A 15,115-nucleotide genomic window follows, 5' to 3' on the forward strand; every position below is an offset into this window, starting at 1 on the left:
CCGTCGCGCCCCCGGCCGCCCCCCCCCCCCCCCCCCCCCCCCCCCCCCCACTTCCTAGTTCCTATACTAGATGTGACGTCCCATGGTATGGAATACCCCATTGGCCAGTTTGGCTCAGCTGCCCTGGCTGTGTCCCGTCCCAGCTTCTTGTGCCCCTCCAGCTTTCTCACTGGCTGGGCATGAGAAGCTGAAAAATCCTTGACTTTAGTCTAAACACTACTTAGCAACAACTGAAAACATCAGTGTGTTATCAACATTCTTATACTGAACTCAAAAACACAGCACTGTACCAGCTACTAGGAAGACAATTAACCCTATCTCAGCTGAAACCAGGACACTATATTTTTATATGTATGTGTGTGTGTGTGTGTGTATATATATATATATATGCACTAATATTGTATCAGTGTCTTGGAGAAGAAACCGGGAAATTACTGATGACTTTTTATTGTTGAACTCGTGGAGAACACGCAAATGTTGTTTTGCATACTTAATACTGAAGTTAAAATTACAAAATTATAGATTGTTTGTTGATCTCTTACAAAATGCTTCCTTGCAGCTGTGTTGAAAGGTTTCCAGTAGAATTTTATTTCTGCTCCTGTCAAGTTGGAAAGTCTAAAAACCTCAGAGAACATGTATTTCCTAGAAATTGTGTTCCTGTGACTAAATCTTTTTTGGGACCCCAGTCAAAATAGAAGTATATGTTTTGCTTAGTAGGATCTGTATTTAAACATTGATAAAGGGCTAGTTATAACTAGTAATAGAAAGACCTTTTTGTCCATGTGGGGTTACTGGAGTAATTCCTGCAAGATAATACAGCTGGTAACAGTTCATATAAAATGTCCTACATACCGAATGAGTAGATGAAGGTTCAGGGCTATTGTGAGAAGATTTCTCCCATCTTTCAGGGCCCAAACTCCGTGACTATCATACACATTTTATGCAAATCAATTCATACTGATTGTGAATTAGAATTTTCCATATCAAGTGCTTGCCATAATGATAAACCTAGCCTTCTGTCCAACTTGCTATCCATTGCTTAGCAAACTTGAAGATTACCTTGTGCTTTGCCAAATTTAAACCCTTTAAGCAGCTTTTAAAAATATTTTGGGGTAATTTGCCTTCTTTTGTGCTTTATTTCTTCACCTCCACTGTGGTAAGAAGCTACCACTTCATTAAGGTGAATGTGCACATTGTACTGCAGATCATGACAGGTCATAATTCTTAATGCTTTTCATGGATTGATCTCACAGCATTACAAAAATGGGTGGTGATATTTTTAAGGTGTGCAAGCTGACAGCAGAGTCCAGGGCCGCACAGAGAGAGATGAGTAGAAGCTAGGTCTCTTTCATGCCCTATCCACTAGTTGAGAGATGGGAATGGTGAGACAAATGGAAAAGGAAAACAAGTGATAAAAAATAGGAAGGTTTAAATATGAATAAATAATCTGTTGATTTGTCTGGGAATCACAAGTTACTGCTTTTGACAAAGAGCTTCAGAGTAGCAGTTGGTCTTTCCTAGGTCAATTAAATGGGTGAAGACACATTCCTTTTGTTCAGGGACAGGAGTATGAATCATGGGATGTGGTTGTTATTCCTGTTTTTCTCAAACTTGATCTGTAGCCAGATTAGTCAAAACAATGTAGAGTGGTGTCAAGATAACCAAGCTGGCTCATTTCTTGTTACCATAGTTATATTAGCATGTTACCAAAAAGCAGTTTGTAGTAGCCTGCTCTGCATGTAGTCAAGTCAAGATTATTTTAACTTTGGTCTGAGACCTGAATAAACACATGCAACCTGGTAGATAGTCTTTATAAGATTTATAAAGGTATATTTCTGTGTATCTTAATATAAAGATTTATTGCTTTTTCTTTCATTTTTCATCCAGTGGAGAGTGAAGTTGGTTTTACAAAGACCAAGGTTGGACTGGCAGATATGATGTCACATTTGGATCTAGCACAGGCACAGCTTGAGTTATTGGCACTACAGTGGGAAAACAAAGGTTATTTAGCATACAGAACAATGCCGTGAGCCCTTGACATTTGAGCATTTTTCCAGTGAGTTTTGCCCTTTTCATTCTACATTCTGCAGCCATAACTGATGTAAAGTTGTGAGATGTTTCATGTGGAAAAAAATGGCAAGATGAGATTCTTCATCATTACACCAGTGAAGATAAATGTTATCTCTTTGAAATTTTAGTGGAAATCTGAAGATATTATAGGTAGAGAACAGTTCTAGTTATAAGTTTTATCTGAAAGAGAGAGAAGCTCCAAGGACAATATTAACTTTTCATGTCCTAACATACTTCCTCAGTTTTAGAAGAAATTGGCTTTTCTTTTGCCCTTCTTGCATCTGGCTAATAAAAATTCACCTGTTTAGTCCCTAAATATTATAATGAATATTTGTATCTTTTTTCTTGCCGTTGGTTGTAAAGAAATACCTGTTCACTTTGCAATTTTCCAGCACACACCATGATCAAGTTTGTTTATTATCCATAATTGTACACTGATGCTCTTGTTTTTGCCAGTCATTTTGTTCTTGAAGTACATGTTTGTCAAGTCTCCTAAATTTTCTGTCCCTTTGAAAAAAGATTACATAAATCTTAGAAGCCTTGAGGGTTCAGTTCTGATGTATTCTAGATGAAAATGAGGCTGAGGGAAGGTGCTATGGTCTATGACTTTCCTGCACAGAAGTAATCTTGGCAGATGATGTAGCTGAGATTTGAAGTTCTCTAACCTGAGTACCAGTGGTAGTGGAAAGGTCAGCTGCCTGAGCCAGAGAGTGGGTTGCATGGGAGAAAATATCTGTGCTCCCTCCCAGCTGTGCTGGTACAGAGAAAGTGCTGAAATCCCTGCTACTGCTGTTTCACCACCACTGTCCCTGAGATGATGTGCACTTGGGTATCATCCCATTCCCTGCAGTATTTCTATGCGTCTTAAGGCATCTTTCTGCTCTTCTAGTCCTAGGAGCTGGAAGGGTTCATGTCACTACAGAGGATTGAAGGTACCCATGATTTTAGCTGTACCACTTCTCTACCGTACTTTCTGCCATCCCTGTCACCCCTTTGGGGAAGATAGCAAGGCAAGCAGCTGCGTAAGGGCAGCCTGCAGCACTGCTTGGTGGTCTTGAGCTGGGTTCACTCTCCTGCCTGGCGTGCAGTGCTCCTGCTAGTGTGGGGGCAAGACAGGGAGATGGTGGCGTGCAGCTGCCTGCATCAGTTCAGCAGGACTCACTCACAGCTTTCCACAGTTTGGAGAAAATTGTTGCTTGTGATTTTTAGAGTAGGTTCTGAGCTGCTCAGGGTGGAGAGAGAGCCAGCTGGCTGTGATTTGCATCAGAATTAATCACTGATATTTCCTCCTAGTGAAAGTTGAGTGCCTCTCTTCCACAGTGTAGCTGTAAAGCACTTGCTAGGAATGGAGACAACATAGTAGAACATACTTTTAAAACTTCTTCCTGAATTATATCTTGTTTCTTTTACTTGAATTCATTTGCTGCTTAAAATGCTTGACACCCATAATGCAGTCCCAATTTAAAGTGTCTTATATTATAATGATAATATCCAGATTTTTAAGGTATGAACTGGGAGCTATGCATTTGAAATTAGATTCTTATCCTTAAAGATTTCTTTGCTTCTCAAGTATTGATGTCTTGAAATAAATTTTAAATTTATTAAAATTAAATTAAATTTAAATGAAGTTTTTACTTAGCTCAGAAAACACTATATCCCTGTAAAGGTTCCTGTCAAAATATACACATAACATTTATTACAGTTACTCAAAATTCTTATCCCAAATGAAAGTTGATACACTTAGATTTATTTGTGTAAATTTTTATTATCTTTATAGTCTTTTAAGAATATTGAGTTTTCTTTCAAATGAGTGACTTAGTTGAATTAGTCTCCAGAAAATCAATGCAGCTAACAAAAATCAATCCTTTCACTTTGATTGAGTCTTTCAAGCATTTTACTGTGCATCCTTCTTTCATTCATGTGCATTGCTTTGAAGTTCAAGCTATTGGTAGTCTTCTTCATGGCTGCTCAGAGTCACTTTTTTTTAAGTAATATTTCTCAGATGTTGAAAATTGATCAGTTTTCTTCTCAAAACTAAGACAACATGCATTTGTTTATTCACACATGAATAGCTACAGCTTGCCAATGTCAAAATCCTGTCTGCAATAAGTCAAAGAGAACTTTTCCTGCTGATTGGATAAGGTATAAGGTGAGGACTTTAAGGTCTGTGTAGATACTGAGTTTTCTGGAGAAGCAGCAGTGGAGTGTGGCGAGTTGAGCACATAATTCTGGTGTCTTATGCTCATTTACTGACAGCTCTCCAGCCCCTCGGTAGTGGTGGCAGAAGCTCAGCCAGGAAAAAAAAAAAAAGGAAGCCTTCATGTATTGTATGTCTACTTGGATCCACCTGCTGCAACACACTTACATTATTGATTTTAAGATTTATTTCATGATCCCTTCTTCGGCCATTCAGGTCTGGCATTTCAGACCAAAATAAAAAAAAATGGCATTTCCCTTGACAGGAGAATTATTGGAAGTATGAATTAAAAATACCCTAAATTACTAGACTAATTTGAAAAATTAAAATCTTAAAATTATATACTTTCAGGTAGCTCTACAGAAAATATTATTTAGAACTGGTTGCTTTTGATGAGGAGGCCTGTCCCGCAGAAACTTGGAACATAATCCCACTCTTGATTCATGTGTAAATGCATTTCATTATTAAATGCTGTATTTACTTTACTTGGCAGACTAATGCTATTTTCAATAGAAAGAATTGTGCGAAGGAGAGAATTTTTGATGTACCATTTCAATAAATACAGAATAATTGTTCCATAGATAACTCTTAGAAACCATTAATAACTGTGAATGGTTCTGCTGCTTCTGTGAATGTGCCTATAAGACATGCTGGACTTCAAGCAATGTTGACTGTATTCTTTTCTTCCCTTGCTATGACTTTTGACAGTTTCAAAGACAACGCGGAGAAATCATCATCTTATTCTGACTGGCTAATAAATAATAGCATTGCTGAACTCGTAGCTTCCACAGGTCTCCCAGTGAACATTAGCGATGCCTATCAGGATCCTCGCTTTGATGCTGAAGTAAGAGATTTTTAGAAATGTAAATATACATCATATTTTTGGCATTGCAATTAATATAACATAATTTTGTCATTATATCCAAGTGGCTTTAAAACATGTGAATATTTATTTTGAATTATTTTTTTCTATCCAGTATGTCCTCCTTCTGGTCTGCTGATGTTGACATGGCTTTATACAGTAAACACAGGTCATTGAATTAGTGTATGACTTTAGGCAGTTACTTAGTCTGTCCATGATTAATTTTTTTTCTATTTGTAAGTGATACCTTCCTCTATCAAGTGCTTTGATATTTATGTAAACCGAGGTTTATTGCTGAAAATTCCGCCGTTGGTGTTCAGTGTTAGCAGCACCATCGTTAGCTGTTGGGGTGACTGGGACTATACACACACAGAGTGTAAACAGAATTGGTATCTAGAGAGACAAATGTTGTCTGTGATCTAACTTAGCCAACTAACCTTTTAATTTGCACAGATAAAATATACACACTGGATTAGTTATTTCTCCAAGATACATGTCACTCCTAATAAAAGTTGTTTATGTATCCTATGGTATTAATTCCAGGCTCAGTTAGGAAAGTGTAGGTACAGATAAAAACATATACATGTACTTAACATCTAAATAAGTGTTAGAGGCATATGGAAGGACAAAATCTTCACTGAATTCTATCCAGTGAAACCATATTACTATGGGGGACTTGGCCAGCAGTTGGGCAGCACATTAATCAGTGGACAGCCTTGGTCAGCAAGCTTGCTAAACTATATTACTACAATAAGTTTGCTTGGAAGTGTTTCATATTGAGAGTTTGCTTGGTTCCAGTTTTATTCCATGTGTCATTAAAGGGATTCTCTCTCAAACCAGCAGAATTTGTCAAAACAAGGAAAATAAAAGGGGCCTGCTGTGAAAGTGTACAAGAAAACTTGTGTTGATGCTAATTTGTTCAGAATTTCAAAAAGTACAATTAATGCCTGGAGTCTATTTCTTGCCAAAGAGATATGCTAAAATAAAGCATGCCAATCCTTGATATCTTTGCAGTGGTACTTTCAATATACCATGTCCTGAATAATTCAGCTATCTCTTATTTGTTTCACAGTTAGTCCTTTCCAAGTTAGAGGCACTGCCCAATTTTTATAGAGAAAAAGAAAACACTTAATACAAAGGGCAGTAATTATTTTCTGTTGGTGGGTTCCTATGAAAATTTAATTCTTGAATTCAATTGTTACAATCAATTATTTCTACAGTCAAGTGTAGTAAGAGGAACATATTATCACTTATGACTTAGATAGAATCAAACATACATTTGTAGTTATGAACAGATATTCTTCTCTCTGCATCTATTAAAAACACTCTGTTTTTTCTCCCAGAACACTAGTTGTCATTTTCAAATATTGATGCTCAATTTTCAACTCATTCACTGAGAATTTAATGCCAAAGTATTTTCACTGAGTTCATTTTAAGATATACATCTGAGGCAATTGTTCCCCCCCTCCCATGGATTTTAGGTAGCACTCCATGCTGATTCCAGTGGTGAGTTCTGAGTATGTACAAATAAGCAGTACTCTAGTTAACACCCGAGTTACATCTTTTGCTTGCTAGGAGATCACAGTGATCCCATCCTGCCTCCAATATATGAATTATTGCTGATCTTTTTTATTTTTCTTCTATTACAGATTGCCTATAGCACTGGCAGTTTCAGTAAGAGAAGGTCTCCTGATCTCCTGTGAGTGGGCTCATCCCACTCTCTCACTCTATTTTGAAAAAATATTTTATTTGCTTCAGATTTTGCAGCAATGACCCTAAAGAATAAAGCTTATTAACCACAGAAAAGAGAGAATCAGTGACACTTATAATAAATTGCAAAGTTTTATGCTATATTAGATAGAAAACAATATGAGGCAGAAAATTCTCTTCAGAACTACAGGTCCAATTAAACCTACAGAGAAAATCTCAAATCTTGGTTTTGACCCCATCCTTCCATTTCTTCCTAGCTTGCACTTCTACACAATCATCCTTACTTACTCTTGCCTTTCTTCTGAAAATACGTATTTCCTGAAAGACCCCTTTTATACCTTTGTTAAATCCAATTTCAGTTTGACAATTGGGAAGAGTATTTCTAAGGCATGCCTATGCAATGGAGGTTGTCTCTACTAATCCACCAGTGTAAGTAATCCAGGAATTGTCTGGACCTTGCCTCAATTGCTCTTTGTCTTTAATTCTAAATCAAAGTCAAATAGTATAAGCTTTCAGTGGCAAAGGTGGCGATGTTTGTATTTTCTTTGGCAATTTTTAGAATAATCCTTATGATTTTTGGTTAGTCTTACTGTGAATGAGGTTTCAGCAGAAATTTTTTCTGAGTGAGAGCTGATTCACGTGGAATGACATTTGTAAATGTAAACTTACTCCTTGACATTTCTATTACTAAAATGTGAAAGGCTGCAAATGGTACCTACCACTAATGGAAGCTCTCATTTCTATGTTTTAGGCTGACCAGATTTCTGGCTTTCACATAAGATCTGTTCTGTGTGTCCCTATATGGAATAGCAACCACCAAATAATTGGTAAGACCTTCCTCATAGCTGCATCATTTTTGTGCTAATGTAACTTTAATTCTGTCTTTTTAATTCTGTGTTCCTTTTTCTTCTTTTTCCCAGCTGAATATTGTTAAGAAGTTACAGTACCTAGGATGCATGCTAAGTATCCAAGAAGGGATGTTTTGATTTGGATACTGTATGGACTTTTTCAGCTTTCCCATTGTGTCATTGTTAAGTTATATGTTGTACTGAAATTTGAAGACTAATGAGATGAAAACAGAAATTCTAACAATATTAGTTAAAAATGTTTGATATGCTTTGATACTTTTCTTGGGTCTCCCTTTTTTGTACATAACTCAGGCAAGTGTTTCTGCAGTCAAGCAAAGTGGTCATTTCCCTCTTAGATGATAAACTACAGTCAGGGAAGATTTACTGGAGAGGCTGTGGCAGCTGTTAGAATTGCCTGTGGCAGTGGTGTGTGCTGGATCCGGACATGACAAGGTTTTCTTGCTTGTTTGATAGGATGCTTCGCAGCTATGATACACCTGCAGTTGGTCCTGCATTATTACCTGCTTTTGGTACAAAAAGGAGCGGCATGTATAAATAACAGTGCCAGATTCCTCTGTTAACTTTTCACAGAAGAATTCAGGTCAAAGCAATAGCAATTTAAACCGGCAGGGTGAGACTTACATCCCTGTGTGTTGTGGCTGTCAGTGAGAGCCGAGATCAGTAGTGCATTGCTGAAGGCACTCGGTGCCATGCAGGATCAGGATCTTTGAGCTTATTCAGCAGAGATGATGTGGGAATTGAGTCTTTTAAAAAATATGGCTCATTGTTTGTTGTGAAGTGAGTATTGCCTTAAAGAGGTAGAAAGAAACCAAACCCTTGACTGCTGATAGCTCTTATGATATTTCTCTAAGGGCATATTGTAGCTAAATGAAATAGAAGTGGTTTGTTGCAGTAGAATTCAGTATTAGTGCAGCTAGAGCCAAGAGCTTTGAACGCTTTTTCTTTTTCAAGTGGTTTAAGGAAATGACTTTTTTTTCATTGGCTCAATGAGAAAAAATTGAGTCATGAGAAAAAACCAACTTATATACCCAGGTGATGCTAAGCCAACTAAGATTTTAGGAATGAAGGTACTGATTCAGCAAATTATACTAGTAACTCCAAATTTCTAGGACAACTTACATCATGATTGCTGTTAGCAAAGTGCTCAAGTCCTTTCCCAAAGAGATCTTTAACCTTTCGTGAAAAGCATTGTGAGTAACTTTTATATTTGCAATATTATACTTGGAGAGTAAAGAATAACAGCTGAAAGTAGTAAACTGAGTCCTGGTATCAAAACAATCAGCCTTTCATGTTTACATCTGTTTAATGATTTTGAGAATAAATATTTGCAGTTTTGCTTTTCAGTTTGAAAGATGTATTTTTAAATTTTACCAATGAATAAAATATTCTGCATTGTGAATTAATGAATTAAGATTATAATTCATATTAACTCTTTCTAAAGGGGTAGCTCAAGTGTTGAACAGGCTTGATGGGAAACCCTTTGATGATGCCGACCAGCGACTGTTTGAAGTAAGAGGCATTCAATTTTGTAGCAATAACATACTTTTTCAGCAGGATTTGGTATTTTTGGGTAGTGCTGCTTCAGTCTGCTCTAGGGAGGGGGGGAAGAATATGTTGTCTGTATTTGTGGTTTGCCATTAATTCTTAGAACTTCTCACTTAATAAGGTTGCATCCTAATTAAAACAAGTTTCTTGCATCTGACCTTTCTCATCTCGTTGAGGCCAGCGACTTGTGTGCGTTCTCAAGATAACCTGAATAAGCATGATTATTCCTAATATTTCCATGCAATTCCTTTTCATGATCAAGTCAGCATTCACCTTGTCGTTTGTATTATAATTGAATTATTATTTACTTTCTTTTCTTTTTTTTTCTTTCTAATTTTAGGCTTTTGTTATTTTTTGTGGCCTGGGCATCAACAACACAATTATGTATGACCAAGTGAAGAAATCCTGGGCAAAACAGTCTGTGGCTCTTGATGTATGTGTATATCTTAATGAAACATTTTCTTGCTCATAAGTGTCACATGTAAAGGAACCCACTGCTTCTGAATTTATTATAGTTAGCATCATTTCCTATATCTACCTCTCTGCACCTTAGAGTGTTGTCTTACTAAGGTAATGCTGAAGGGAAACTTTCTCAGGGTATGCTTAGCTGTGGAGCTTGTGCACAGCTTAAGTAATTTTGAACCTGGGTATCTCATTTGCCTATGTTTTTTACACTAGAAAAGGGGACAGTGATGATGGAGAATCTAGTTTCTTGCAAATATAAGTGTAGGAATTAATCTAGGCATTAAATTTATTTTTTTTTGTCCATCAGTAACTGAAAATTCTTTAGAATTTGATCTTTTAGATAGCTGCTTCTTGTTTTTCTAGTGTTGTAAACGCTAAGTAAAACATACTGTGAACAGGAGAAAATTTGAAAAAAAGTGATCATCATCACAGGGTTTTTTAGTATCAAAAGCAACATCTGCTGAACCCTTACCAAATATAAGTCTTGCCAGAATTATGTGAAAGCAGGATGGCTGGCAGCTCAGTAAGAGCTCTGCTGTGGGTCAAGGCTGATACATAATGCAAGGTCCTAGCATTCCAACACATCACATCTTTCTAGAAAATACATATAGAGTAGCTAAATAGATGGAAAGCTTTCTCTTTTCTTGCCTGTTGCCTTTGTAGGAATTTCTTCTCCTGTTTCTGCTCCCCCTCCCCATTCATGAAGAATGAAATCTACCAGCTCCTGTAAAACAAAAATACATACCATTTTAAAAAATTATGATTATTTAAGCTTCTATAAGCTAATTCAACAATAAAGCACTATTGTCTATTATATCCTGGAGATTTTAAACATAATAATATTAAAAACAATCTTGGTGAGAACAAAGCTTGGAGTTTTGAGGATAGCTTTACAAATTCGTTATTCCTACTAAAACAATAATTAAGAATGGCTTGAATGAAATTTAAGTTCTTTTAAAAAGCATTATGCAAGACTGATTAATCTTAAAACATTCCTCTGATGAAAGGGTAATGTCGCTAAGATTGCAGTATTGTTTTAAATTTCACATGTGATAAGAGAAGAAAATGATCTAGCTCTCCCTCGTGTGTGTACCCTTTAACTGTGTAACTCCTCTGAGTTTATACAATACCCACTGTTACAATAAGGCCACAAAAATAGCATTGGCCTGATTGAGATATGAATTATTCTTTATTAAAACAAGAATCAAATCAAACTGGATTGCTTTGAAGATGGCTTTTCTTTTTCTTTGCTTTAGGGTTGGAGGTATTTATCTATGTATTGGGGACCTATCCTGTAAAGCACGTAGGCATGTTAAGGCTTTTTGAACTCAATAGGACTGTGTTTAAAAAAACATTCTAAATATAAGTGGCTTTTTTTATTATTCCTGTATATGTATTCAGTTAGGAAGAAAAGTTAAAAGCTTTCCTTTTGAGGCCTCCTGCAGGGTTCCTTGTTCTTTACATATCATACTCATGAATTACTCTAAGCCCTCATATGCCCTGGATATTTGTGCAATATGACACCTTAGAATGAATACTCCTCCTGGCAAGAAAAACAAGCAGTGCCAGATATCATACTCAGATACATAGGGTTGAAAGTTAACATAGAAGTTTGTTATTTACTACTGAAATCAAGGAAACTTAAATTTCTTGGTTTAAAATACAGCTTCTTTCTTTGATCTAAAAAAGACTAATAGCCATGTAGCTTGAATGTAGATTACAAGTTTGATAAATGGCCACTATGCTTCAGTGAAGAGTAATTCTCTCTATAAATGAGCAACAACCCATGATAATATTTGTGTAAAGTGATTGAAGATACAGCAGAAAAGTACTGAACAAAAGAATGGTGTATGCTGAAGGACTGCGAATCCATTTTTCAGTAATAGAATACTTTATTAGTATTTATGTATTTAGCTAGGATGGCAATGAATGGCATTTGAAAATGACATTGATATCAGATGTAAAATAAATCCATTTGATATATACCATAATAAGATTCTTATCCAGATATACAGATACTGTTTTTCATGTAGAATTCTCATAAGATTGACTAATAAACAGAAGACCAAAACGTAAAAAAAATATGGGTAAAGTTTGACAGTAGGATGCCATATGGTTTAAAACCAGGCTAAATACTGTTTTATATATTAAGGATGCAAAATTTGCAAATGATTAAAAAATCAGAATAATCAATATTAAGGAAGACTGTGTAAAAATCTAGAGGGATATAATGAGTGCAGATAAAGGAGAAGCTTGACAAGAATTTTGGTATTAAGTGTAATCTGTCATAGCAGAAGACAATTTTACTAATCTTATAGATTTCTGAGAGAAGCTACAATATGGTTGGACAGAAAAATAGATACTGTTTGAGGAAGGACATGATGTATAGTTATAGAAAGTAAAATGTGGGATAGAACAAGTGAATTGGTGTTTGTTATTTATTCTTTTATAGTGCAGGAATGATTTCCTGTTACTGTAAAATATGACATCTTTAAAATTGATATGAGTAAATACATCTTGGGACTTATTGCCACAAGGTATTGCAAGCCAAGGGCATTTGAGATAGAGTTTAGGATATGAGTAACACAGACTTTCATAGATGAAAACAATTTCAAAATGAGAAATATGTATCAAAGCTTTAGCACATAAGCAGATGGGGTGTTGCTGTGTGCTGAGGAGGACCTGTCCTAGGAGTGCTCTGGCTCTGTGAGCTCCCTCATGGACCAGCACCTCGTCCCACATGCAGTCAGACCTTGGTGGGTCCAGGACACAGGGTGGCTCTTGCACCTTCTGGAGTGCTTGTTTAATGTTAGTATCATCACGTAAGGATATAATGTATTCCATGTTAAATGTATGCATACTTATAGGTAATAAGGGGAGGTGTGCACTTTGTGCATTTTATTTGATGCTTTCATCTCCAGAATGGTATTGAAGAGAATGTCAGGCAGAGCATAGAGGTGCTAATTTGCATGCAGTGATATGCCACTAGCAAAGGCTTTAAAGCTTTGCGTTACGGAAAAAGGCATTATTTAAAGTCTATAAATCTGCTGTTATTTTTACATTAAATTCTTTCTCTTTTAATTGTAGAACTCCAGGAGAACAATGTAGGAATGCTTATAATATTAAATTACTTACTGTCCATGAAGTCCTATAAAATTCCCTGCAACATAAATGCCACATGTATACCTGATAACCTGCAATTAGTTATTATATGCTGTCATTCAGAACTGGATTACCATGCATAAATATTAATTAAATTTGTTTTAAACATCATTGATTAGACTGCAGTACAGAGCCCTATTATTTCTACTTGTCAAGTCTACAAAAATGGTTTTTTATCTTTTGTTATTTGGCAGGTGTTATCTTATCATGCAACATGTTCGAAGGCAGAAGTTGATAAATTTAAGGTAAGAATTTAAGTTTTTATTTATTTCTGAAAATATAACAGTAAATTAAAATGGATGTAGATTATCTGAGAGAAAAGTTTTACATCAAAAGCAGAAAATCTTAACTAACAATGGTTTACAAAGGATGTATTACATGTTAGGCTGTTAGGCAAGGAAAGTGGAAAAAATCTTTGAAAGGGTAAAGAGCTGCAGTGACGGGTGCACAGTGGCAAAAGACCATTGTCCCAGCACCAGCTGCTGGAACTACGCATCAGTGTGGGTTTGGTGGTGTCCTCAGCAAGAGCTAGCATAGTGTCGTGGTTTAACCCAGCCAGCAACTAAGCACCACTCAGCCACTCACTCACTTCTCCCCCTTCCCCCCCAGTGGGATGGGGGAGAAAATCGGGACAAAGAAGCAAAATCCATGGGTTGATATAAGAACGGTTTAATAGAACAGAAAAGAAGAAACTAATAATGATAATGATAACACTAATAAAATGACAACAGCAACAATAAAAGCATTGGAATGTACAAATGATGCGCAGGGCAACTGCTCACCACCCGCCGACCGACACCCCGCTAGTCCCCAAGAGGCGATTCCCCATCCCCACTTCCCAGTTCCTATACTGGATGGGACGTCCCATGGTATGGAATACCCTGTTGGCCACTTTGGGTCAGGTGCCCTTTCTGTGTCCTGTGCCAACTTCTTGTGCCCCTCCAGCTTTCTCACTGGCTGGGCATGAGAAGCTGAAAAATCCTTGACTTTAGTGTAAACACTACTTAGCAACAACTGAAAACATCAGTGTTACCAACATTCTTCACATACTGAACTCAAAACATAGCACTGTACCAGCTACTAGGAAGACAGTTAACTCTATCTCAGCTGAAACCAGGACACATAGGGAAGTCATACCACAGTGGGAGGGGAGGAAGAGGCTAGAGAAAATGAGAGGAACTTGAGACTTTACATGCTTATAGTGTGGAAGCTGTCCTATGCTTACTAAAAAAGCAGAACATTCACTAGCAAGATTGTGCATAGGCTCAGAAGGCTGGACGTGAAGGTGAGATACTTCTAACTTCTGTAGGTCCCCTGGGCAGAACCATAAAGCGATGTGTGCTGAACATAGCATTGCTAGGGACCAGTAATTATGGGTTCTCACTGAATCCTGCCTTGCTAATGGGTAGAGAGTAGGGGAAATGATGACCTTGCTCTTTCATCACTGCCAGCACTCCAGAGCTGCTTTTGTGATAGGCTTTGTCCTTTTCTGCTTGAGGAAACACTAGGGAAACTTGGTGGCACTTTACTTGGCTATGAGGAGTCAGTGTTGTAGAGGATTCCTCAAAGCTGTTTGCGAGGCTCCTGTAGTGGGTATCAGTGTTGGTCTCCTGTACACAAAGTGCATCAGAGACTGTGGTGAGGTCTGGGAAGGAGATCTGGACTGTTGTGTCCCCACACTGCTGACGTTCCCTGCTGTGGCTCACTGGCACCTGTCTGGCTGAAAAATAGTTGTTTGATGGTTATTTTGACACTTGGCTGGCTGGCTGCAACCTGATCTCTGCACCATGGGTGGAAGGGGAAGCTGTGGGTGACTTAGCAGAGCTCATACTGATGACTTACCTGGGCTGAGGAAGGGCAGCTATTGCTAGTTAGTTCATTATTTTGTAGATTATTGCCCAAACAATGTGCCTTAGAACTCTATCAATACCTGGTGATAAGGGTGTTATATTCTCCCTCCATTGTAGTTCTCGCTGTAGTTACCCACCCTTTTGTAAGATGAAGATTAGATTACTGAATTATTGCTGGAATCAAACAGGGTTGAAGATCATTCCAATGGTGTAGCCAGCAGAAAATACTTCTGTGTGCTTACTAAGCTGTATTTTATGTTTGGCAAAAAGAACACTGAATGCTGTGTGAGAGAGAGGGGAAAGAAAGGGATAAAGGACCAAAATTTTTTTTTTTTTTTTTTTTTTAGTTTAGTTTACCTTAGTATAAGCATCCACAATACAGTTT

General features: G+C 37.2%; 1 protein-coding gene across 1 annotated transcript in view; it reads left to right on the forward strand.

Moving 5' to 3' along the window:
• The window catches only part of PDE11A (phosphodiesterase 11A), a gene marked incomplete at its 5' end in the record, with an annotated part of 141,550 nt that overhangs the window by 68,209 nt on the left and 58,226 nt on the right, over window positions 1–15,115 (forward strand). The window contains 5 exons of the mRNA XM_010569299.1: window positions 4,976–5,111; window positions 7,591–7,666; window positions 9,150–9,217; window positions 9,594–9,686; window positions 13,075–13,125. Coding sequence (XP_010567601.1) covers window positions 4,976–5,111; window positions 7,591–7,666; window positions 9,150–9,217; window positions 9,594–9,686; window positions 13,075–13,125 — 424 coding nt within the window. The remainder of the gene's footprint in view (window positions 1–4,975; window positions 5,112–7,590; window positions 7,667–9,149; window positions 9,218–9,593; window positions 9,687–13,074; window positions 13,126–15,115) is intronic.

Source organism: Haliaeetus leucocephalus, unplaced genomic scaffold, assembly GCF_000737465.1.
Source record: "Haliaeetus leucocephalus isolate CR32 unplaced genomic scaffold, Haliaeetus_leucocephalus-4.0 Scaffold1, whole genome shotgun sequence".
NCBI classification, from domain to species: Eukaryota; Metazoa; Chordata; class Aves; order Accipitriformes; family Accipitridae; genus Haliaeetus; species Haliaeetus leucocephalus.